Source organism: Varroa destructor, unplaced genomic scaffold (genome assembly GCF_002443255.2).
Source record: "Varroa destructor unplaced genomic scaffold, Vdes_3.0 BEIS01000005.1, whole genome shotgun sequence".
Classification (NCBI taxonomy): Eukaryota; Metazoa; Arthropoda; class Arachnida; order Mesostigmata; family Varroidae; genus Varroa; species Varroa destructor.
In genome coordinates, this window is record NW_019211458.1 from 19,805,519 (window position 1) to 19,832,398 (window position 26,880).

General features: G+C 41.4%; 1 protein-coding gene and 1 long non-coding RNA gene across 18 annotated transcripts; one reads left to right on the forward strand and one right to left on the reverse strand.

Annotated features, from left to right (window-relative positions):
- Positions 1-1,447: 1,447 nt before the first annotated feature.
- Positions 1,448-13,612, reverse strand: LOC111251779 (uncharacterized). Of its 14 annotated transcripts, XR_015328334.1 has the most exons (6): positions 13,477-13,612; positions 11,556-12,058; positions 11,174-11,365; positions 6,772-6,875; positions 4,491-6,539; positions 1,461-4,076 (listed from the first exon to the last, which is right to left on the reverse strand). XR_015328334.1 is itself a non-coding variant. In XM_022808774.2 (4 exons), exons 1-4 carry the CDS (start codon positions 10,919-10,921, stop codon positions 4,066-4,068), a joined length of 501 nt encoding a protein of 166 aa, XP_022664509.1. In that variant the 5' UTR covers positions 10,922-11,157; the 3' UTR covers positions 1,448-4,065. The 14 variants fall into 14 exon arrangements, 3 of the variants coding, with proteins under 3 accessions (XP_022664509.1, XP_022664508.2, XP_086846228.1); XR_015328335.1 differs by lacking the exon at positions 11,174-11,365 and having other exon boundaries at positions 1,462-4,076; positions 4,491-6,523; XR_015328333.1 differs by lacking the exon at positions 11,174-11,365 and having other exon boundaries at positions 1,462-4,076.
- LOC147755400 (uncharacterized) lies at positions 5,476-25,436 on the forward strand. 4 transcript variants are annotated; one of them, XR_015328360.1, is made up of 4 exons: positions 5,476-5,616; positions 5,730-5,971; positions 7,710-9,928; positions 11,710-25,436. It is a non-coding gene; the product is annotated as an uncharacterized LOC147755400 (long non-coding RNA). The 4 variants fall into 4 exon arrangements; XR_015328361.1 differs by lacking the exon at positions 7,710-9,928; XR_015328362.1 differs by lacking the exon at positions 5,730-5,971.
- The last annotated feature ends 1,444 nt before the right edge of the window (positions 25,437-26,880 follow it).

Below are 26,880 nucleotides of genomic sequence, written 5' to 3' on the forward strand. Positions count from 1 at the left end.
ATATATATAGCAACACTTAGAACGACCGCATAAATGTTGTTAGATATATTAAATTTTCACGTGATTATGTTGCTGTTTTTTAATTTTTGCTGGTTCTCTTTGAATTTGCTACCGTGTGTAACTGAAGTTCACTCGTCTCGTGATTTAGTAGTATACTGAAAACCGTTAAAAAATTTTGATTGATTTTTGCCCCAATTCTCTTTCTGTCGTTATGTCTTTCGGTTTTCTATATATATATATATATATATATCTATATATACTCTGTATGAGCTGAATCACTTGATTTTTCAATTCTTCGCTGGTTTGAATACCTCTCCCTTGAACTTGTAACGTAGTACATCAACGTATGTTCCCGGTGGGCTTATTGAGGACACGTGAACGCGTACGGATGTACGGAAATGGAATGACAGATTTTCTCGACAACAGAGTAAAAATACACTTCGTCGTAGAGGATAGAATGTATTATGGCATAGTAAGACGATAAAATTAATGAAAGGATCTCGGCCGTGCAACGATGTTCAAGCCTGCGGCACGTCATAGTTTATCTTGATAAGTTATTATTAAAGAGAATATAAAGAAATAGATGCTGGAAAAAGAAATCACGTGTAGAAAGATAAAAAGAAATGGCCCAATATTTAAGTGGAGATGATGAAATAACGGTAAAGCGAAATGAACGCCGATTAGAAACGGTCGAAGGCTCTTTTTGGAAGATGTAAAAGGAGCGCACATTTTGGAACTGTGCAAATAAAAGACAAGCAATTGTTTGCAAGACTCGAAAAACCTGCTGCTTTTTAAATAGTCCAATAAGACTAGCTTAGACAATGTTATGTATTTTTTCCGACATTTTTAACATAGCTCGTTAATATATCAGATGGCCAATGTTGTCTTTATTGAAGTAATGTATGTGGTCTTTGCACCAAATGGGAATTCAACGAATTGCACGAAGTGGACACGCCCGATTTACTGCGGAAATTTTTCCGCTGTAATTTTTTCTAACCCTAAAAGATCAAAGGTCGTTTTTCGCTAGTAAATTATAAAAATTTCAGATGCTTGGCTCGTACAAACATTATTTGTGTAGAAAGCTTAATACAACACTTTCCCTCAACGCGATTTTTTGCTACTCGGTCAAGTATCGATCGAACATGAAGGACTAACGACTGCCCAGTTTCCATTAGACATTTTAGAGCATTCGTAAAGATGCGTTGTATTTTATTCGTGCTATAAGGTATGTACGTAACTTTTGGATTTTTGAAAAATCGAAAAGGGAACCTGCAGCGTGTTCTAAGCTTAAAATTTTCGCTCTGACGCGCCCGAGCGCCACGGAAGGGTTTTAAGAACCCGACTACAAGTCCATGCATGAATCAATATAAATGCTATTTATTATGTATATAAAAAATAAAGAGGAAGAAAATCGATTATGAATTAATTATCATCCTAATCACGTCAAGCTTTTCACGTCAATTGGCTTTTTAATCTATTAGTATATATATATATATATAACTGTTTTCTTGAACTGGTGATGTACGCAATCTATAATGTAAAAATAGCTGTAACCAATGAAAATACCAGATACATACGTTTGGATACATAGTGCTCGATTTCAGCTAACTTTGTTCTGTATGAAGCCGTACTACATATAGAGGGCCTCGTGCTTGACCGGCTGTATGGCCTAAAGGCAGTATGCGAAATCTAAAGAGTATACTTACTTAACTTCACTTTCTTTTTCCGCTTTTTTATAAATTATTTTTTATGAATCGAGAATCGACTCAAACAATCAGTTGGATTCTTCCAGCCAGTTATTCAAAAGCTTGCTTAATATCATAGTTCGTACAAATTGGCAACAACATCATTACCCTCAAACTATGTTTTACTTTCATACGCATTCGGAAAACATATACCATTGCTAAAACGTGCTTTTTAAAAGGAGCAGTTCTTGCGGCGCGAAAGCAAGCTTCTGAAAGGAAGGAGGCGTTTCTACGTCAAACTGAGTTGATCTAGAGTGGCTCTGATTCGTGCATGTGTACACACCCCTAGATAGGTGACCAGGTCGAAAGCCAGATCAAAATAGATAGCGGTAGTAGAATTTTAGACCTTCTTTGTGGAAAATATACGTTTTTTTATCTATGCACAAACGGAAGGAGGATATATGAATGTACCCGTGGATGAAGCTACAGCACCATCGCATAATATTCATGACGACAGTATGTCGGTATGTATATTTAAATTATCATCTATATTAGTGCATTTCCATTTGACGGAAAAACAGTGGGTCACTTTACCGCAAATTGGCTCAGCGACACAATGATGTGATATGCTAATCAGCGATATTGACTTTAAGATGGCAAAGACCGACCTTAAAATGCGCCCGGACACGTCCGAACATGTACGGGCACAAAATGAAATATGGGTAGGGCAGTTGATTAAATTTTTTCGAGTAGTTCTTCCTGCGTTCCTGTTTCTAGGAATCAGCTCTTTTGCTCTGGAATAGCAAAGCCAGTAACACGACCTTACAGATAAAATAACAAGGAGAGAGAGAGACAGTGAAAGAAAGACAGATCTAAGCTGACGGACAGTAGACGGTCGGTCGCGGCATCGGCGTCGACAAGAAATTTTTCTCGAGTATCTCGATCATCGTACAGTGAGGTTTTAATCCGAAAATCACACGAAGACATGCTTCGGGTCACGCTGCTAGAGAAATCTGACTGGCGAAAATAATTTTGGGCAACCCTCGCTAGCGTCGTCGTCTCCGCCACCCCTGCCATCGCGTTCCACTTTGTCCACTTACATGCACATACACGTACAATATTTACTAGCTCGCCATACAGCTGCAGTTGTTATCTGTTTTGCAAAAGAGAGTGATGCCGTTTCTATTCTCAATTGTCAGATCTAGCCGCGTAACGATGCCATTGGCGGCGGGGCGCCGATATTGGCCATGTAGATTCTATTTGCAATACTGCTCACGTATACACAAGTACATGGCAGGCCACACCGAATGTTATCGTAGGCCTATGAACAGCAGCGTATAATCGGAGCCATATTTAGAACCGATCTGATTAGTCATATTCTTTAGACGCTGCACACGTGCAAATGTACCTACATATGAGAGCACGCGTGACCAAGGCGTAATGTATTACATGTGCCCCTTAAAGCACGAATCACGCGGGCAGACGTCTTTTTCCCAGCGAAATTTTGCGAAGAACACGCTTCAGGGTTAAAGGACAATTCAAGTGAATGCTTTCAAACATTTATCTTAATATCGATTACTTTAATGAGAAATGGCCGTCGGAACGCAAATACCAATCTACACCGCACTAATAATATGTTCACGTAGCCATTATATATTTTCCATAGATATTGGTACAATTTACCGAACTTAGATCTCTCGTTAGTGTTCTATAGAAGAATGGAAGTACCATACTGGTCCGCATTAGCCTGTCTAGGGCTATTCAAATGTCACACTTTATTAGCCTTAGTAGATAAAGTTAGGCGGATATTTGTATTAAGTTTTCTGCTATCTAAGATTATAAACTGAGCGAATGTTTCTAGGTAGAAGGTAAGGGTATCGTCTAGTGGCTCGGTGAGATTGTCCGTTTCCGGGGTGATAGCGCTGCTTTAAGACAAGTAACAATTAAGCAAAAGGCGCAAAACAGGAGTCGTTAGCGATGATAAGGACGAAAATCAAAAAGTTGAAAACCACAAAGGACCTTTGAATCAAGTGCTACATTAATATGTATAAAATTTTAATAACCTTTTAATAAAGGTTACGACAAGATTAGATGCTTATGTTATCCTTTATTATAAATATATTACACAATACTGGAACATTAACCGCATATACGACGCCATTTAGTAGGCTACTATGTGGTAATTTTCCGGTCACGTGTGATATTTGCATACCACGTTAAACTTCTATTTCATTACCAAGAGTAAGCTTTTATGCCATACTTTTGGTTAGTTTTGTATTGGGCGCTTGTTCAGCCAGCAATTACAAATGGGAAAATATATCCCTATAATTGAGTTCTATGTAACCATAGCTTTATTCGTTCTGTTGCTTGTCTAGCTTCCTCACCCATCACCTGGAATCATAAAAGAATCGGTATTGTCATATTTGTCAGAAATATGTGCTTATATTATTTAACAGAAAGATTTAATCTTTATTAATTCAATGGCTCGCGTAAGTCGAATGTAAGTAACGGGAGCGCATAAAACCTCCTCCGTAGCTAATCTATTGCCTCTACGCTTGTCAAAGCGGCAGTGATCTCTAATGATTGCGGAGCGTGCCACCAGTGGGCACTGCGTCCCATTGCCTCCATGACCTACCCTTGCCAGTATTCTACAATAATTTCAAATACGTTTGGTATTTTTTAATGCAGTTATAAGATGAAGAAGATATAGACAATTATTTAGGCATTGTTAACTATAGAGATATGCAGAAAATTGCCGCCTCGCAATAAACACTCTTGTTCACAAAAAATTGGTTTTTCAGTGACCTTTTAATCGCGACCGTGGAAAAAAGGATGGGCCGGAAAATTCTCTTCGGATAATTTGCGTCGTCTGCTTGTTTCTTGATCTAATGAGCGCGTCGAGGTGTTTATCTGTCGAGCACGCATACACTCATCAGTGTTTTATGTTTCATTAGGTCGTGTCAGCTGCCTGATATTAGCTTCGTAAGCATGAAGACGACTATTTTTGTCAACAAAACAATCAGAATCAAGAAGCTTACTTGCTATTGGAGATTTGTAGTCTGTATCGGGCCGCTTGCCCAATGTGATCGATACCAATGACGATGTTTTGGAGTGCATGTGTGTATGTGAATGCAGTGTTAGTACTCCAGCCGCTTTCCTTCCAGCCGCTAACGGCGTAGTTGTTATCGCTTTTGTTGAGGCCGGAAGGAAGAGCTAACCGAGATTGACTACCAATGCTGCTGTAGATGCTGCTACGTGGCACCGTCCCGTCGAAGGCGCTTCGATCAAATAGATCTCGACGAGTCAGTCGATCAAAGGGGTCACCCATCCCGACGCTGCTGCTGACAAAAGCTGCTGCTTTCAATTGCATCCTGCCCGTCGTACAACGTAAGAAAAGGATAAATAACGGCTAGATGAAGAAGGTAGCCGTAGACTGCTGTCAGTAGTCGGTAGTCGCCCGTCGTTTCATCCGCTCTACGTGCATAGATCAGCCCCGTCACGGGAACCGAGCGCAAAGCACTCAACAAGCGACCTAAAAGCTGCGCGCGAGTACCTTTGCCTTACTTCGATCACAGGCACTAACATGACTTGACGGTACCGAAACCGCTACAGTCCTCAAAGTGGTTGTCTATGCCAATAGAGTGCGAAAAGACCCCAAAGACTTGTTTTGATTGAACCCGCCCCAATATTTGCTTGAGCCCGTGATTCAGTAGTGGTAGGAATAGAAGTAACAACGGTTACAGAAATAGTAGCAGTCATTGCATCAGCAACAGTGATACGAGGCAAACCAAAAAAATGACCGCGCAAATACAAGCGGTTCAACCGACTGGATGATTAAGATCAGCGGTAGAATACGAAACGGTATAGAAAAAGATATAGGACGATATACGATCACGGAGCGATTCGTAGATGTGCAGCCGCTGCAAGTAAGGTAAGCTTGATTTGACTTGGAAAGATTAGCGCCACGAAAACGGTTTACCAGTATCATTTAGTCAAACTGGCAAATGTATAATATCCTGATCTTCCTCTCTGGTAACTTTTCAGCCAATCTAACCCGACATCGCTCAGTATCCAAGCGATAAATAAGGCCACTAACGTGTAGCGTGTAGCACTGCGACCATATCCATAAGTGATAGACGAGTGTTGCCTCTGTATAGCAACAAGAGGGAAGCTAGAAGTCTTCTGGAAGAACTAGGATAACATTTTCCCGTGGGCGAACTTTCTCTCTGTCTTTCACTTGTTTTATATTTTTTTCACTACCGCCGACTTCTCGACGGAAGACACAGGTCAGTTGAACTAAGCCGCTAGCGATTCGTTTCGCCGCAAACGCCATCGATGCTTGAGCGGGTCGACCGCTGTTAGTTGTTGGAAGCTCGACCGGTCCCAACAAAGACAAAGGACACGGTTGCCTATTTATCCATTGGCCCTTTGGCCTGTTAGTCCTGCGTGTGTTCTTCTTCGATCGCGGTGTCTTACTATTTTTTTTATCATTCCCGTGTTCTTTCTAGCATTCTTCATCTTATAAACCTTTTCCTTACGGCTGAGAGCTGTAAGCGCATTCATATGGCGTTGTAGTTTCCTTTCCGTAACCGACCCATGACAACGGTCCTTGCTACCAGATTTCGACCATGATCTTTCACTGTGTCCCTTTCTTCTGTGGTGAGTGAGCAGCATATCTGACGGCGTGGAACGCTTCGGAACGTCAGCTGAAGCTCGCGCGTGGATGTGGTGCTCTACCGGGCGTGTAGTACTTGCGGACCCTGGAGTAGAGGGACCCTGAAGGATAGGGCGTTGCTCATATAGATCGAAAACGAACAGGGAAGGAAGACAGCTCTTGCCTAGAAGCCGGCACAGCTGACAATAATAATATGATACATATGTAGTAACTAGGCTATAAGGATTGATATAAGAATGGCGGCCAGCTTGCTATTTTATTATTAGGTGATAACTGTCATTAATTATCACATTAAAAATAATTCTAAGAAATTAATTTGAGACAAAATTGCTAACAATTTTGAATTTGTTATATAAAAAAAAAGGAGCTAGTTTCTTAGCGGAATAAGTTGTTTAGGTTTCCTACACTAACCTTGAAGTTATTTATCTGGTGGTTTTTGGTTGGTCCTGTGTAATATATTTTACTTGCGACCGATCTATCCACTAGATGTATATCAGACCAGCATTTTGTTACCACTGAAATCATATATTGATAACACGTCAGTGAATGCTATCTAGTCTATATTAACTATAACGAGTAGATAGATATATTTTATTAATCCTTTGCGTGGGCACGCAGACATGTTATTGAGGTAAACGTTCAGTTGATCTTTGACCATAGTTATAATAAGTATTCAAAGGGTTTTTTAATATTTATCTGTAAAGTATGACTACAATTTAACTAAAGGATCTCTCTTTTTCTGCATATTATATATATATATATATATATATATATATATATATATATATATATATATATATATGCTATATATAATTAGATTTACTTGGAGCGTATAAGATCTACGGAGGGACCCAGCTCATTGATCGATCTGCTTAAACACCTTCCACAAACGCTGTTCAGTCAATAATAATAGTTTACTCCTGAATTTGCTTTGGTCTTCATGAAAAAATGTATTGCAAAATGTATAGGTCTTTTGCAGCTCACGTAGAGCCCGAACTTAATATACAATATGCGCGCTTTAATTAATTGATAATATTTACGTTAGGCCGTTAAGCAGATCCAGCGGAATTCGAAACTGAATAATATTTGAATTAAGATAAAATCACCTGGTAAATATTCCAGCATTCTTTGTATAAAAGTCGGAGTTCAGTGATCGAGCCGTTGCCTCCCGAAGGCCATAGCACCGCAAAAATTTATCTAAAATTGGTGAAGACACCATGCAGAAAGGCCGAACAGAATAACGTGTTGCAAATGCTAAAAATGTGGAAACTGACTAAAAAATGAGCCTTCGTGGATTGTCTTTAAATCAGTTGGAAATACGTATACTATATACCACGTGAAATTTGCAGAACTTTAATCATCAAAAAACCCTACCTGGGACCACAGCCAAAACATGGACCAATCTCACCTGCCGGTCGCAGACAGACCAGGCGAGAGAATATGTAGGGAAATCGAGCTCGGTAGCAGAAACTCATGGACTGTTGGCACGGCAATCGACAGCGCGCGGTCTGGTTACTTCATGAAAACACCAGACTTCGGTGCCATTCCTCAATTACTTTCTAGATTGAGCAAAGGAATATGTAGCCACTTCAACACACCTATTTTTCTATGTTTTCTGAATGCGGGGCTTTCCATAGCTTGAAAAGAGCAACTAGTGAACAAGTATATCCCACTATTCTCTGCTTCGAGAAATTACAGACAGAGTAATTACATGTGAGAAGGCCAATGGTAGGCCTGTGGCTGTCCAGAAGATGCCAAAGTACTGGGAAAATGTGTAAAAAATAAAGGAAAATATTTTTAACACGTGTTAAAAAAAAATGATCATTCTAGTTCAACAAGGTAATTGCTTTTCCAATTTTAAGGTCCACCGGGTAACAGCCTAATAGTAGCTTTAGGTCTACAGCGCCGGTCTCTCTTCTGTATATTAGAAGTGATCCATTTGCGCACAAGTACACGACGTTAGTAGAATTGGCAGCGCACTGAAGCAGAAAGCCAGGGACCAAGCAGTGATGCCCATGAAATCGAAACTTTACCCTAAGGATCAATTCTTGCATGGATAATTAATTAATTGGTAAACCATTAATTACCTGAACAGCCAACAGTTTCTCTGTGAAGCTCAGTATCACGGTCGCGTTATCAAATCGGCGGTCGTAAAGGTGTGGAGGTGCCCTCTTATGTGAGCAAATTTCCACGAATACGAATCGCACCATGACTGCGTTCTATCGTGAGAACTCTTGACCCAGCTCCTCTGGCTAACCGCTAACGGATAGTTTTTTTTCTAGAAGCAGCAGCAGCAGCAGCAGCAGAATAAGAAGTGGCGGCTAAGGTGGACAGTATTTCATTAAGTTACGTGTTCGGTGCGGTTAGTCCTTGCGAGTTGTCACGCTAGATAGGACCGCCTGGCAGCCCGGCCACTGCAAGCCTTATAGTTAACGATAATTGACTTCGAAGGACTCGCGCGTTAATATCTAGCAGACAAGCGAGGCACTAGTCTGGATGAAGGCCGCTGGCAGGAAGAAAAGAAATAGTCTAAAAAAATATTGACTCTTTCGTGGAAGACGTTCTCACGGAAGCGGCATTGTGCGAAGTCGCGAACAATCGACTCCACGATTGAAATTTCCTACTATTATGCATACGTATCCGCTACTTGCTATTCACTCAGTGGGACATGTCCCCATCTAGACCGAGCGATAGTAGCACAAAGAAGATTTAGTCTAGTGTAGCAACTGATCTTCGCTTGCGAACATCTTTGGCGAATTCATACGAAGCTGTGTAGAAGAAAACGGAAAAGCCAATTGCCAACCTCGAATCTACTAAGGTTGACAGATTTTAAAATGTTGCGAAATGCTGAAGACTGGCCCGTCGTTCTCAAGATAATAAAAAATTTTAAGGATAACTGTGATATCGAAATCGTTATTAATGCTAATCAAAGCTGTGGAGAAATATAAATGTAGCAGAAAACGAAAAATCGTCCAGAAAGGAGAGACAAAGCGAGCAGAGCACGTGGATCAAAAAATCACAGTAAGAAGGCAGTTGGCCGCAAAGAGGGCTCTACCGCTCCGCTGACTCTCCAGCAGCAGTGGCAACGCGGCTTCCGGCCAGCCAGCGTACATGCCTTTAACTTGACAAGTATCTGAAGATCAAGGACGAGGTAGTGGCAGATTTCAGACAGACAGGCATACAGGCCGCTGCAAACGAGTCAGTAGTGCGTGTACGTATCCAGTCAGGTGAGACAGCAGCCCGCGCCCGAATCGCAATAACGCGGTTCAGGTGGTTAAAGATAATCGAACAGTACGACACGAAAGATGTGGAACCGTAAAGAGACAAGAACAAGAAGCGATGGCAGGAACAGTTAGAGAAAATCTACTGAAGAAGCCTCTGCTTACTAAATAGCGTAATCGCAGAGAGCGACAGCATTTAAGTATGGAACCTAAACGCTAACAAGTGATAGAGGTGCTGTGGCGAGCTCTAGATGAAGCAGCATGAAAGGTCAGAAAAGATTGCCCCGAAGGATACGGGAATATTTGGATGATTTGAAAACAGCCAGAACAGGATGACTTTTTTTTTAGTAAGTGGCAAGGGACACGCATTGAAGATTTGCAGTAGTTGAGCTGCGACACTATTAGTAATAGACGAACACCGAGAACATATCCTCTGCTAAAGAACAGATACAAGCAAATATGCAACGGGTGATAGATAAGAGGATAGATATGACACGTCGAAAGATGTCAGTGGCCATCAAGAGAAAAATGCATGCTTTTTAAGGAACCGTCATTGAAGTTTAATAAGACCGCCTGCGTATTCTATAGAGCTTGTTTATAAAGTACGCATTTCATCTTTACTATACAGTAAAAAGGACACAGCATTGACAATGCTACCAATATTTAAAATAAAGCATATAGAAAACCGTCTAGATCTACTATGGTTCAGCAAACGCGTTACGACGAAATAATAGAATATTAGAACAGTTTAAGATGCGGCTACCCGATTTTCGTAAGAACATAAGTTATTAGCGAACCAAAACATGCATGCTTTCGGTTTAGTTGTCAGTAGTTCTGACGCATACGAAGCACACACTGCGAGGCAATAGCGCCCAGTGCCGATCTTTGGAACCCTTTAAATGAGAACAGAAACTTATATATAATATAACATCTGTATACGGCATAGGCCTTTTTTTTTGACACAAAGTTGTCAAATAGCGGCGAAAGTGATGGGATATGACTTCCGAATAATGGCGACTTTTGATGCAATCGGGCAATTTATATCACTACTAGACCACCTATAAAGGAGTGGGCTTTCGAACTCGATTAGATGTTGTGATTACATATAGGGTTGTTTGTTGTTTTTAGATAACAGTACACACATAGAACGATATATTTGTGCTCGTATATTGCGACGTGTCTGCTTATGGTTAGAAGCAGTGTGGACTTATTAAGGTATAAAAGTTCTTTTGAAGATGAGTAAATGATAAAGGAGTCAAATCGTACTAACCGTTCATACGTTCTTCACAAGTTTGCAGAGGATTCAGGTGAACTGTGTATTTTGCTAACGTGGTTCTCATTGGTGCGTCATAGTTAACCAAAGACGAAACATAAAATCGGACTATTTTATAGCAAGAGCTGATAATTAATGCTGAAGGGCAGCCTGCACTGCCTGACGCATATCTGATTAGAACAAATTTAAAAGTGAAAGTAAGCTAGCTATACAGCTCGACTGACGACCACACTATGTTGACTACTACTTAGATACACTTGAGGAAATAACAGTCTCTCTGGAACTATGGAGATATATTTTACTCTTTGTAAAGACTTACCGGTGTCGTAATGGAAACATAATATTTTAAAGCCATAGTGAATAATCTGCACTTAGACAGAGGTGATAAATAGGCTGGCGTATGCATTTAAAATGGCGACCTCCTGATTATAGCCAAAACCATGAATAGGATTGCAGGAAATTGTATCCTGTTCCAGCTCGAAACGTTGCTTTTAACGTGAGCACATGTATTCTGGAAATCGGACACGTTGCTTCAAAAAGTATTCGCCTTTCTTTACAGATTATTAGATCTTGATAGAGGAACATCTTCGTTTCAAATAGCCAATTTTATATAAAATTCATATATATATATATATATATATATAGCTAGCTGATAACGCTTGCAGATGTAGTCCACGGCCTACATTCGCACAGCTACTTACCTATGGCACATTTTTCTAAGATAGGCACATTCGCGTACCATGTCTCCTTTAACAGGTATCATATGGCAGGACACCACACCGATATAAACATCGTCGTATTGAACTGACACGCTTGTTATTGTCTTTTCTTTCTTTTTTCCTGTCGTTTTTTTAGTTAAATGGTTTGTTTACTGTTTCCATTGCTTCAACATACGGGCAGCATAAACGAGCGGGATGTACAGCTCAAGAAGTAGTGCGCGATCGATATGTATCTAGAAAAAAAATCCGTTCAGAATTCATCGTCTTCTCTGCCAGCCACCCCATCAACAGCAGATCCCGCCAGATTCATCTTGTGTCCGTAGTTCGTCGTTCTTCGTTGACGATTGCAACTACCACGGCGGCCACGGCCCCGTCGACTGTGATGACATGCTAAATATTAGCTGTAACAGCGTCCAAGGCCCGCATCTTGTACAGCAAACCGGTGCTGGTGATGATGGTGTCGCTGCAGTGGAAGTGGAAGTAACCTGAAAGTCAAGTAAATAAAGTAAGCCGGTAAGAAGACGCTGTTGCTTCTACTGCTGTTACCTGCGCAACAAGAAGTTATCTTCAGCGGTGGTGAGCAATGCCAAAGAACAGAGCCTAACGATGCGGGTGTTCCCCGTAAAAATCTTGCCTATCGCCTGCTGCCACAGTAGGACAATGGGCCATGCTCTTGTCAGCTCCTCGCTCCCCTTTTACAATCCCGTGCGGTGTCGTGCCTTTTACTACATTAGTCAATAGTCGTTTAGACCGACCATCTTGGTAGGACTTTTCGGCCCGGGTTGTGGTCGAATGTATGACTGGCAGAATCGTTCAATACGGGGTGGGCATAACGACCGTTCCGTTTTTCTTACCCGTGGCAGAACAGCTGTGTTCAGTGCCGTTAAACAGTATGAATGCGGGAATAACATGGTTTGCATTTGTATTTAACTATAGATTAACAAGGCCGGTAGTCTTTGGTCGCGCGTACGTATATCTGTATGTGTAGGCAACTGCACGTTTATATGTGATGTCAGCTAATGCGAAATTCGCTTATTTTGCATAAGGCAGAGCGTCCTGAAATTAGGCATAGTTCTATTAAAATAACTAGAATTAGAAAAAACTACGATGAAGATATGATACAGTCGAGAGCATTTTAGGTAACATGTAACAAGTAACATGTAAAGCGTTCTTAAACCGTCTCTATACAAAAAAAAATAGCAGGATATTATGATTACAAAATTCACATGCTAATATTTAGGGGTGGGCAAGTGCGGAAAAGTGGACTTGTAGGGATCTGCCTCAATAGCATTTTGGTTTATTAGGAGGAGCCTATTTTTTTTAACTTTGACCAACTATGAGTATTCTTATGCCCCTGCCCTGTACATATATAGACTGTGACAGGATATACAACTCTTACACAGTCTTTCTACCTTCTTCGATCATAAACATGTTTAATACATTAATTCAAATAAAATCGTATCAATTTAAGTCAATGTCTACAAATATCCTCTTCGGTATCAGCCCTATTTAAAAAGTCTTTTTGTCATATGGGCGTTCTAACACTAATCGCTGATTAGGCGGTTTCCTCTCCTGATCACAGTCACTGATAGTAGCTAGTAGTGTGCATGTACGCAAGTATATTCCATCGTACAAGCAGGAATCAGAAGGTCAACCTGAAAAAGGCGACGTGCTAAATCGACATGTTACGTTCAACCCATGCTATGTCATATTTGTCTTCGTGGAGGTATTCGATTTGAAAGTCAATGACTATGATTGAGTCGCATGTTATTGAGTAAGAATCCATAATCTCTGAAAAGTAGTGATTAGGAGTCTACGAACGATCAACCGCATTCATATTTACGGTAGTTCAGTTCGACATTCAGCCAGCTATCTATCATTCTTATAACGTCGTCTAGCTTACCATCTCGAATCGTTCGTTGTTGAGACGTCGTATTTGAATATAATCAATACAAGACAATTTCGGTCCTTTTGCCTGATCGTCGCTGCTTAGCATCAGGGCTCTTGTCGCTCGCTTTTTCTGTTCAGATAAAAAGCCGTTAAAACGCGATGTGAGTAGACAGTCTGCGGTGGCGCAATTTTACCAATGCAAACAGAACAAGAGGACGCCGTCGTCTGCTATATCCAGACCAGAATTTAGCGTGACTTAAAGGTAACCATGGCTTTCTATACAAGGTTGACCAGCTATAAAAGAATAAACACACTGTTGGCTCTATTTAGCCCGAGTTGCTTGGCCTTCAAAAACAAATAAAAAGAAAAATAGAACTGCTTCCTTCACCAACTTCTCCAACGTGTAGTAATCGGGACTAAGACCCTATTTAGTAGAGGGGATGGTCGACCAAGCCGATTTTTTCGACGTTTCGCTTTGAAAAGATATAAGAGTAAAACAAGGGATTTCCGGTACGTATACCAGGTCGCACTGATGCAGCGATCTATGAGCTTCATAGACGCCATTAACACGGTACGAAGAGATTCCTAGGTGAGAATATACACCATCATGCTTTAGTGGGAGACTTACAGAGATAATCCGTAAATCTGATTTAGTTGGGAACATACAAGGTGATGCGGTTTTGTACTTGCCAATTAGTAAAATGAATTGTTATACTTTTTATCCACTTACCGTGTCAGTCTAGTGTTCATCATCAGGAAATCAACAGCATTTGTAGCTTTTAAGGAAGCTCGTTAAAATATCAAGTCTAAACGATTTGTTCTGTTATGTAAAAGTAACTGTGTGTTTTTCCGTGGGATAATTACGTTGCATATTTTTCAACGTACAATCTCTATGGATATTTAGAGCAAGCAACTTACTCAAGAAATAAAATGTCCTTATCGATACCTTACAACTGTATTAATCGTAGCAGAAAGCTGACTATATCTAACTGTTGCAGATATAGAATTCGGCAATGGATAGCTTGTCTTAGGCAGGCAATACTGAAGTTCAGAATCTCGACTCTTTAGGCTTCTTAGGAGAAATGATTGACGTTGGTGATTTAATTATAGTAATTGGCAATTTTGATTTGCGGTCGAAAAAATAAAAATAAATCTATTATTTTTCTACTAAATGTGGAGCAGTCCAGTAGGTAAATCAACCAATAAGAGTATTTAATAAACCATATTAAACGCCCTATTGGCATAGGCACGAGGAAAGTCTTGCGGCTCCAGCGGATGTGCTTGTTAGATCAGATCACAGATTTACTTGATTTAACATGGCAATAGCAGGTCAATGGAGTTCAAGTGACAACATTTCCTTGAATTTTACAAAGGGCGATTATAACTACATGAGTTGTAAGGTCTTACTACAACTGATTAATTTTTTGCAGCATGTTGTAACTTATTAAATATTTATTTGACGCCTTTAGGGTACCTAATGATCGTAATTAAGGTACCCGTTTCTTGTCACAGTGAAACTGGAGACTGGAGAAAAGACCTCAAGAAGATTTTTGAGATATATTGTGCCGATATAACGCAGCAAAGACCTTGAAAGGCCTCTACAAGAATACGTTTTTTAGGGAGAGCCTAATTTTGATCTGAAATACGCCAAGTTGTTTTACTGGTACGCTAATTATCGTATTGGAGATCGTGGGGTTCTTCTTACACTGGAGATGGACTAAGAATCGATTCCTAATGAAAAAGATCAAGGTACAGCTTTTTCAAAAGTTTTCTTTTAAATGCTTGTGTCACAGAGAGACATCTCATTTGCAAGTCAGGTAGGTAACTATATCGCATTATCGTCTAATGTATGAACCTGAAATGTGTAATTTTCGATGTATGTGTTTTTTTAAGAAAGTTAAACAAGCTTCCATCCAAGAGCAGCTTCACTTTGAATCTCATTCAATAACCTTTTAGGAAGAAGTTACTATATAAAACCCAGTCAAGTATCGTATTTATTTTGATTTTCCGCAAATACAGGACCGAGTAAATCATAAACACCCCATCAATAATCTAATCACACGTGGGGTTGACCAATCTTCTTGCTATTGTGTAAGTGCAGGTAATAAATTGCCTGTTACCTCATAGTGTTTTTCGTGGTGTCCCAGGGGTCCTGTTTTGAGCCTTCATAGTTCCAGCCGTTTTTATGCCTGAAAGGCGTAGAACTCGACGGAGCAGGGCGAACACTTTACTGATGATCTTAAATCCCATGCTGTTGCAAGCAAGGCTCGGAAAATAGATGTACAAGATTATAGAAACATGATTGCTAATATAATGTGATGAGATGGTGCATTTACATTAATACACAGCGACATTATTTCACTCAGCGAATCAATTACCCAACACATTTTTTAAAAACCCTTGGGAAAACCAATTTGAAATAAATCGAATATCGTTGGTCGGATACGAAATTGATGTACGCTAGCCGACTGTGTGGAAACGACTTTTCCAACTTCCAGAAATTCAATCCAGCGGATCTAGTAACCACAAGCGACACAAGAAATACATGTTGACGCTGTTATAACCTTGCCCCAATTTGCCAACCATACGGAATCCATTTAACGTTCAGCGGACTTCCATGTATAGTTGGCTGACACGTGTACATCAGCATATGTACTTCTTAGCGATGATGAAATATATTTAAACGAATTCCATCTCAGGTGTAAGGGCATAGCCCCCAGCACCGGCAGGCGGAGGGAATGAGAATGCTAACGTCGACAGCTGAGCGATCTGCAGCGAGAGTTTTTGGATTAGGTATTACCCGAGTTGAGTGTCTATGGATGAGAACATAATCTTTTGGGTAGTTGATGAGAGGCACTGTCGTTATCTATCGTATATGTCTTATCTTTTCAATACATTGCTTCCATAATTTTTGCTTTTCGTTTCTATCGTTTTCGTTTTCTTTATTAACTACATTTCGATGATTTTTGAAGCAAACGCTTGAAAGAAGCCCTTCGATTATATATACAACGTTAACCCTTACTTGAATTTGGTCATATTTACGAAATTTGCAGAGTTGCCCTTTTTAAACCAAGGGCTTTTTTAAAATTTCGACAGTAATAATGGCACGCTATATTATGTCGTATTGACATTCCTTTCTAATTAAAAGAATCCGAGTCTCTAATCCTTGTTCAGTATCAGTAACGTTATACACGTACATAAATAAATGTGTAACTATTCATTCCATCGGCTGTGAGCAACAGCGACTTGGGCGAGGCCCCCACACATTTTCAAACACCAGTGCCTGGTAAGTTGTCATGACAATGAGAATCAACTTTAAGTTGTCCGGATTGATGTGACTTCGGTTCGCAGTTTTATATGCAGTTTTCACGAGCAACGGCTTAGCAAAGCAACATCGTTCGTATCGCAGACTATTTAGTCTCTTGTGAACGTTTTAAAGTTATTCACTACAAGTATGTGTACTTTCAAATAATGTAAAATGAATATGGGGTATTAAACAAGTTCCTATTGGCTTTGCTTACAATCGATATTGCATAGGCTATACAAGCAAATAAACAGCGTATGAAGGCTACTCTAGTGTCTGGAATATGTACAGGAATGTATTTAAACATTCCGACAAGTACTATTTCCAGCATTCGTTATATACATATATAAATATGTTATCCATCGTGCACTCTCCTTCTTCCTTATTTTATATAATGTTCAATTCAGTTTCGTAACTATGAGTTTGTATGAATTATATTGGATTTCTGTTGAAATGTATCATAATCCGCATGCTAGCTCTGATACAATGCGCAGCTGCTCATTACATATCCTAGCAGGAGCGGACTGGGCCGTGCTGTGCGTACTCGTGCACTACGCCTTCTCTGCCCAGAAGTAACGACAGAGCAGCTAATCTTTTGCCGGCCCTCATGACCTTTGTCATAAATATATTTTCTGGCTAGCAGAAGCAGCAGCAGCAGTACTGCTCGAAACGGAACGACATTTCTCCTTTAGTGGATCTCTGGTCCTTTGCGGTGTCCTCTGGGGTTGACCAGATAGACTTTTTCGAGCCATTCCATTCTCTTCGGTGCCAGCAGGGCACGAAGAGCTGTGGGTGTTTGGTGTGGGTCACCGTTATCCCCCCTCAGTTTTTGCTGTTCTGCGCGATTCCGTGCAACCTCCCATCGCTAGCCCATCCTTTTTTCTCTTGCCTTACCTCTTCAGTATGCGGTGTGGTGTTATAAACTAGTGAACTCAGCTAGCCTCTTCTTCTAGCTGGAATGAAAGGCTCTACCAAGTCCTGCTTTTCTACCCATATGGCTGCACCTTAGTATACTCTTACTGTGAAAAAATCGGCTGTTCTAGGCTAGATGGAATCGGGGATTGAGATTGAGGGTGTTAGCGGTGGAAGGAGTATGGCAGCTGTGGGTAAAGAAAGCGGCAATGAGGAACCATGATCCTCAAGTTGGGCCAAAAGAGCTGAGACGAAGGTCTATCGTGATGAGACTCTACGGCTGTTGCTGGTACCGTCGACGTCGACTTCCTAGCTCTGCACTGCTTGGCCGATCCCCATTGACACTGCGGGACTAGATGGTATGTGGATATGGGACTACTGGAGTGCTGCAAAATTCACAAGAGGATGGACAGAGCCATTGCGGATAGAGACGGAGAACTGCTGCTTGCTTAGTTTTGCTCGCTTTTCTCCATCCATTCTCTGGCCTACCACTGCGTTCGTTCCGGTCTTCGGTGGCAAAAAGAGGTAACCTGATCAGGTCAGAAAGGTTGACAACATTGAATTGCTTGACAACGAATTCACTTGAGTAGTGCCCGACTCGACTAGGGATGCTGTTGTTGCGGCAGCTCTTCCTATTGCCCCTTGTGGGAGGCTGCTGCTGAATGTTCACCAAATGGAAGGTTGCCCTAGCTCCTGCCGTCGAATCGTTAGTTACTGGAAATGAAATGAGCAGGTCTAGCAAAGACGAGACACACATGAAAACGGGATGGAGAGCGCGCAGGAAAAAGCAAAAATGACAGATAGATCTGGAGCAGCGCGGAGAGTCAAGGCGGGTGATCGAAGCTGCTTTAGCATTAATAGACCCCATGCGTAGAAGGCAGTGAGAGCAGAACTACCTAGTAAAGGAGATTGTTCCATGTTCGCAGACTCATTCACCCACATACCATACATGCTACACAGATAAAACATATGAACGTAAGCAGCACATCTCAGTTGAAAGTACGAGCCGTTTGGCTGTCAACAAAATATATCACATGACCAGTTATTAGCTTTTAGATTTCTACAGCGACAACATTCGTAGTAATGTCACCCGAAAATGGTAGCTTGGTTTTCATGAGAGATGGTTCGAGATTGACAGATCGAATGTTTACGATGGAAGTGGGATCCATCGACGGTTGCGTGGGCTTGTGTTCCCAGGCGGCGGTGGCCAAATAGGCGCGCTTGCCAAGTGGTTTAGTGCGTACTATAGTACCAAGCATACTTAGAAAAATACTTTTAAAGTACGTTATAAATGAAATAAAGAAAAGCCGTCTGATTCATTAAGCTATTACTAACAGTGTTGCGAAATTGACTGCATATCCTGATTAAAATTATACTGTGTCAGCCTGTACGTAAAGACGTGTGACTCTTGCAGCATTCGTAGGTCTATCTATGGACGCAGAAAAAGAGTTTGCAGATTTACTCAGTTGATAATTCTAAGATTTTCATAGAGCTTTGCAGTTACATTAGATATTTTGACGGTCTCTACTGAGTACTACCGTTTGTACTGTCATTGACCGAAATGTTTCGTGAGCGACCTAACCTAACCTAACCCGACGAATTTATCATTGTCGAATTTACGGACTCCCTCAGCTTCATATCTCGGTGACGAATGTTGCTGCTGTGTTCTCTTTGGGCTTTCGCTGTCCAGCTCTGATATACTCGAAAAAGTTTTTTATAAAATCCACGCCCAAAAACACACACCCATATATATGTACGTATACATACATATATATGGAGATCTCGTTGAGAGACAGCAGCCTCCATGGTTTAGGCTGGTCTTTGTTAGGTTATCCTCAGGCAGGAAACAAAGAGACAATGAAACGCGACTGGTTTACTGCATTGACGCAGATCTTCAGATGCAAGTCGAAAAAGCGCAAGCCTAAGTAAAAAAATGAATAGATAAATAAGGAGTACACAGTAACTACCCCCATGTAAGTAGACAGCAACTCACACGGAAAAACAAATAATGTTAAAATCATAGTCACGAACCCACGTATTGTAAAGGACGCAATCGAGAGCAGGGCATGTAACAGAATATATAATATCTACTTAACAAAACATTAGAATATACATGGTGGACATCGTATAGAATCTACGTATAGAGAATAAATATCTGATCGTATCGTTCAGGTATAATATTATAAAGCGGTGGAATTCGATCTACCTAACTTATTTAACAGATTCATTTGGGATGGACTATACAGGACATATTTGTTAGCATCTCATTTGTTCATTCTCGACAAATTTATCGGAACGTTTTCTTTACCAATAATGGATAGATAAATGAGAATAACCCTCTTCTTTTCCTAGCTAAACCTTTTCTGCTACACGTAACCATGTATCCGCCATTGCTACCATTGTGTTCATCGATATTTGCAACATGAAATCTGCGTTTTGTAATGTATATATATACATATAAATATACGGTTATACAATACGGCAGCGGGTTTATAAGTCAGCTGCAATTTATAGTATCTTGCTACATCTCATCCTTGAAATGACGGTACGGCAAAAAAGCTATTACTCGAAAAATGATCCAAAATAGCACTTTTATAATAATATCACTAGCAATAATGACTATATGGTAGTACTACCTAACCTTTCGGCTCTCAAGCGGGAACTCAATTAACAGCCAATAGTACTACAATAGTGCATTAGTCTGAGGCAGTCATTCCGTATCATAACAGGCGAGACAGACGCGGTAAATTTCTGTAACGAAAAAGAAGGCATTACTATTATTATTATTGTTAGTGCAATAATAGCGACGAGCTTTTTCATCCTTATCAACATCAAATAGCAGCAGCAGCAGCAGCAGCACGAACCGTCACAGCATTCACAGCAGAGATATGGAAAAATAAGTGGCCAATACTGACAGATCCCATAGCAGTAATAACAGCAGCAGCAGCAGCAGCAGAGTGGCGCTATGATGCGAATGCTACAGAGAGGATGGCGAGAAGGTATCACGGAATTGCCATGGCAGCATCGGCATCGCCATGAGCGACCGCAGACCATCAATGAAGATGCGGAGATGAAAAAGACTGAACGAGCAGACGGAGATATAAAAAAGATGGAACAAAAAATGGGAAAACGACGACGATGACAGAGCGAAGATAGAAAAGACAACGGGGAATGGCAGATGGCGCATTTTACAAATTACCTCATCAGAATTGCAATCTACATGACTGCAACGACGAACAGGACAACGCCGGCGCGAAAATCATCTCGATGCTTGCATTGCATACGTCCGACGCTTCCCGAGTGCTGTCGCTATAGGTAGCGCGATGCTGCTGTAGTAGTGATGCGTTTTTTTTTCTAGCGGCATTTGTAGAACTAGGTTTTCTATCTGTCCAATTAACTTATATTAACACTATTATCATTGGGCCACATATAGCTAGCTATAATGAAAAGTTCCTTTTTACCATGTGCTCCGTATATTATCTCTAGCATTTAGTAATGTGGCTTGATGTGCCACACGCTGTTAATGAGCTTCGTATTTATGGCTTCACATTGGTACGGTATATTTGTATACATTATATGTTAGTATCAAGATGGCTTATAGTACGTAGTAGTAATACCGACGGTTACGGTCGCACCGTTGTTACGCATGAGCCGGAATCATTACCTTGAAGTGTTTTCAACCTCTTGTCTAATTTCTTCAGTGGCGATGACGGTTAGCGTCCTCGGTTTTTTCGTCTTTAGCCAGCCGTTTTTTTGTTAATGACGAACAAAGTTTGTCGCTTCCATTAATGTTACTGCTGACGCCTTCGTTGTTGATGCTGTCATTAGCCACCCGCTTGTAATTTCCACTATATAAAGGTAGTCAACAACCATACGAATGATAATACACGGAAAGGCCGAACATCCGCTGAAAATGGGAACGAAAATGAAAAACAGAAAAAAAACAGGAGGGGGCAAACGGAAAACATGGATGGGCATGACTAACAAACGTATGTCGATTTCGACATTGCAGTAAGCAACGCTAATGACCATAAACGCACCGTAACTGCTTCAACGACAAGCGCCCGAACATCAGTAGAAAAACACTACACGATAAAGATCATTATCTAGGAGAAACATATGCGGAGAAAGATGCAGACAAAAGGGTGCAGATGCGGGCATACAAGCACAGCTTGAGCAAAAAAACTAGCGAAAGCTAACGTACTAAAAAATGGTCCATAAGCGTACATAATCGCATTTTGTCAATCAATGCGACGTCGCTACAACGCTGATACGAACCCTGTTCTAATTCAATCGTTCTGTTTGAACGGCTAAACATCTACTCTTGCAACTATTACTTATATTACTGCTATTCCGTTTAAGAGTGAACCGCTACATGGTGCCACCGCGTGTCCATCTCGGCCCCATCCATAAGCTTCGTCCTTTAATGGCCAAATCTCTCTTCCGCTTCGAGCCGTTCTGCCATTGACAGAACAGCTTCTCCCTTTGAGGGCGCGTGTTTAGCTCGCGGTTGGCAAAACGATATAAAGAACATGAGCGACTCGACCCTCCCTGGCAAGCAATGAGGCACCGTTCACGTTGACGAGGAAGACGTAAACCAATCAGGGATCGTTAGTTTCCATTCTAAAAAAATTAAATCACAACTTCCTAAGAGAGTTCATTTATCTGTGTTTTAGTTGAGGATTTATAGCGTAACAACGCAATAAACAAGTTTTATTCGCGCGAACAGCAGAAGTAACAGCAACGGCAGCTGTCGTGCGACGGCGTCGCCGCCTCGAATATGGCGGTGCGCGTCGTTGTTTCGGTCGCATATCCGCCCACAACGCTACACACTATTACCTTTTCAAACTATGCATATAGATAACAGTAACTGAAGGACCGTGGTTAGTCCAGCAGCAGCAACAACAGTAACAGCGTTGACGGCGGCGGCGGCGGCGGCGCTATTTTCACGCACCGTATAGCAACGTTTGGTGATTTTCATCGCGGTGATAATTGGTCTGGTTACGGTTATCGTCGCTATGAAGACACGATAACACGACAAAAGTGTTTGTGATTCTATTTACTTCAAGCGTATCCTATGTGCTTCACGTGTTCGAAGTACTGGGAGCACGCTGGTGAAAAGCAGTGTTTACGTTGTTCTAACATACACGTTTTACGTGAGTTTCGACACAATGACATCTATTTATGCATTGTACTGGCTATACCGCTTTGGACTATAGTAGGCTATGATTCTCCCTGGCAAGGGGGTCAAAGCCGGGACTGCTAGAGCGACGAAGAAAATGAAACGACGTTTGGAAGAAGTAAATAGCAACATAAAGCCAAATGCGGCCCACATTTGGCTTTGGCGCTGTCATCCTGATATCATAATAATAACAAAATGAAGTCTAATTTGTAATAGGCGATTGTCATTTGTCTGGCACACACGCACACGCAGGTGAACGAATATGCAAGAGAGACGCTTTGATGCGATGTATGTCTAATATATCATCGACAGCCTACATCTATTCCATAGAAGTATCGTATAGCGATAGCGGTTAAGTTGAACATTCTTCACGCAGTCCTAAAGGGGGCGAAGCTTTGTATTGAAATAAAGATATAAATGAATAGAAGATTGACATTAAGTTATCAATGAGTGCAAACAATTTTTGCCGTCTAGAACTGCTGATGCGAATAGATCTAACGTATACGTACAATAACAGATGCTGCAGTACTAATACAATAACTGTCAAAAGTGAACGGACAAACAAAATTCTCAAGAAAATCAACTGCCTATGATGAATACGTTTATCAAGGGGTAATTCAGTTTCTTTGTTCAGAGATCGTCATAGATCGACTGAAGCTTCGTAAACTAGCTAGGTATTACGTTTGAAGGTTAAATCTAAGGCGATCTAGATAACTCTACTAATCAACACCGACGAACAGCCTTTCTATTCATGCTCGTTGCAGTTAGACTGGCCTTCAAGAAGCCACTAACCGGCCACCAAATACGATATCGACCACTTTCACTAACGACAATTCTTTTTTTTTTTTTTTATCATTTTGACTTCGAACGTCTACAAGAGTCGCTGTCGGCATCGGTATCGTTCTAGTTTGGCTCGTTTTCCGTTTCCTTCGTAAATATCGACAGTCATAGGATACTCCCCAACGCTATAACTTGTTTCTGACAGGTTGACACTAACTTCTGAGCTAATTAGTAAGCTCGCTCTTCCTCTGCTGCCGTAGTATCTAATAGTAATCATCGATAATAAGCAAGATAATTCCGTCATATCGATCGTCGCAGTGGACAAACGAGACGGATCGCACGACCAGCGACCCAGTACGGAACGGTGATTTTGTTGGCTTTGGCAACATCAGCGGCTTTTTTGCTGCTAACACTGGCTGCGGTTTTCGACGATCGTAACTAAAATTTGCACAATGCCTTACTCCATTCGCGTTCTTGTCGCTCGTTTTCTCGTCGATATCTGATCCTGGCCAACAATCAAAGAAAGAAGCAGGCTTGTACGGGCGGCATCGCGGGACCCAGTCCAACTAACATGTAATGAGCAGCCATTGATTAGTGGTAATAACAGCGGCGGCGGCGACCAGATTCAGCAGATTGTTTATCTACTTTCGTTTGCTCTTTGTACCATGGCCCGTTTGGTTCCTAGCGTCACGGCAAATTGGCTTCGTCTCACCTACCCCACCGCGATCGCTCCCGGTCTCTCCCCATTCAGGAACTGCAACGACAGCAGTATCAGTTAGAGTATTCGAGTTATAAAGAGAGTACTACTGCGTAAGGCAATGACATAGTGCCACATCGTGCGCTGTTACTGATAGCGCTTTCGCATCGTTAATATCTGTTTATTTTGTTCTTGTTACGTTACTGCTGCTATCTTATCAATCGACGGCCCTTCGCGACGCTGTTTTTCTGCGAGCAGTCCTCAACCCGAGCGGTCGTTGTCAGGGATCGACCGCCCAGGGCAGTGAGGTAGCCAGCCAGCCAGCCAGCCAGCCAGCCAGTCAGTCAGTCAGTCAGTCAGGCGTACAGACAGGCCGGCCAGCCGATCTTGCCAATCTTAACGTATTGGCGAGCACTTCTACACAACAGCCTCTTATCGAAAGTGCTTCAAGCGTCTTATCTCTATGAAGAAATGATACGAGTAAGATGAACGGTATGCGTGATATTGATACTGAGCTGTCTGAACGGAACACTGCGATCTGCGGTTTTCGACAGCAGCAGCGATGTTCGTAATGCTTTTGGTGACCGCAGCAGCAGAAGCCCATTACGCAGTGGTAACGCCCTGTATAGACAGAGCTGTACCGGCCGACGACGTCTTGACGCGAATCGAGTTGTGACGGGATAGGCCGCCGGATGAGCGGCGGCGGTAATATAGCACTGAGAGACAGGTCCTCGTCCGTGGACAACTGGGGAAGCAAATCAGGCCAATGCACGTAGCGAAGACTTTTGTGATGAGATAGTTACAACGCGACTCAGAACGGCGGTAAACTACAACAAACGTCAACAGTCAATGAAATTGCCAACAACTTCAGTTCAGTTCTAGCTGCTATTGGTCTCGCTGATGGCGTCAGCAATGGCTTAATTCGATAAAATAAAACCGATAGTTTTGAGGTGATGAAATGTCATGGCGCCTGTTTGTCCCACTTGAGGCTCCTTCATCTGTAAATTGAATCTAATGTGTAACTTACATTACAGTGGCCTGTTTATATCGGAAAATTTTATCATAAAGCACTATGATCAATCAAACGGGTACTATTGATAGCCTCGCCTTGTTTATTTCAGTTATCGTTTCTTGTTTGTTAAGTCAAATTTAACTTTACTGTGATCCGTATGATCTTTTTACAACTGTTGAACTATGAACGCGTTTAAAAAACCAGACAAGACGCAAACATCTCTTTGTGCCAGTCAGGCCAGTGGTCAACAACAGGAACGGGTTCACTCAGAATGGCTAAGCTCTATTACATGGAAAAATTGAAACGCATACTCAGAATTGTCTAAATTAAAAAACAATTATATAGTAAACAATTTTTTTTATCGAAAATAATGGGAAAATGAGGCGTAGAGCATACACAGCACTGTAGAGTAATTGTTCTTGCGGATAAGCGTGTATATGGAACGAACGCAACAACAAAGAAGTAACGGTGCGCGAATGTTGCATTGTCTACCGTAACAACATTAGCCGACAAAGAAGATCTCGTCTTGTTCATATTGCTACTATTTTCCTTATTGTTGTTATTCCCAATGTTATTCAACGACATTTTGCTGAAGGTTTCATGTTATTTCTACAGAAGTACAATACATCAGGCAATGCATAAAGGCCATTGGTTGTTGTATTGTTTTTCCGCGAGCAATCGACTGGTAGACTGACGGCGTACGCACACAGCGACACATACAGACACAATTTGTGGCACTGAAAATCATTTCAATTTTTAACGCTTTCTTTTATACCGATATAAACATAGTAATATTGACAGTCTAGCCAGGTACCTACGTCGGCGAACGTCATATCATAAACTAGGGTGGTGTTTAGCTGATGGCGGGTCGCATGGGTGCACGACGTAAACCACAACGGCAACGGTACCGGCGACTCGAGTCCTGCCTATTGCAGCTTAGCAGCTATTGCCACTTAAACAAGTAAGTGGACGAAGGCGGGCGCCTCTGTCATTAAACAAATAAATTAGCCAATGTAGACATTGCTAGCAAAAGCGGCAGCAGCGCCAAACGAACCGGCCAAGTGCGAGCCCTCCGAAGGCAACTTCAGGGACAATAGAATCATAAGAATGATGATCAAGACCGAAATAGGACGACACAAGTTTAGATGCGCACTCAGATAAACATACCAGCGCGCACAAAGCCATCCATTATGGCGTGATATTTCATAACATACATTGCTTGAAAATGCTGGATCCTTAAGTTGTTTGTCCGAAAACAGTCTCGGTGGCAAAGATTAACATTCAACAATGTTTGCCCGTGTAACAAATACACGGCCATTGCGATGCAGTTACCTCAGTCCAATAAAGCGTTACTGAGTTGACAATCAGTTAGAAACGCATGCCTATGTTCAATATGTAACATTCAAAGAGCCTTTAAGCTTCCTCGTCGTTCTATATGACTAGCAAGAAAAGATACTGGATTTGTCTCACTTGATTGAAATGCCTCGTTGAGGGTTTGTTTGTAGTACGCTCGTACTATTTTAGACTAGC

Coding starts and splice junctions, on each gene's coding strand:
- LOC111251779 (XM_022808773.2), bottom strand. CDS start 10,921: ATGAGAACCACGTTAGCAAAATACACAGTTCACCTGAATCCTCTGCAA. Junction 6,876..10,851: donor TTGTGAAGAACGTATGAACG/GTTAGTACGATT, acceptor ATATGATTTCAG/TGGTAACAAAATGCTGGTCT. Junction 6,540..6,771: donor ACCAGATAAATAACTTCAAG/GTTAGTGTAGGA, acceptor TATTATTGTCAG/CTGTGCCGGCTTCTAGGCAA.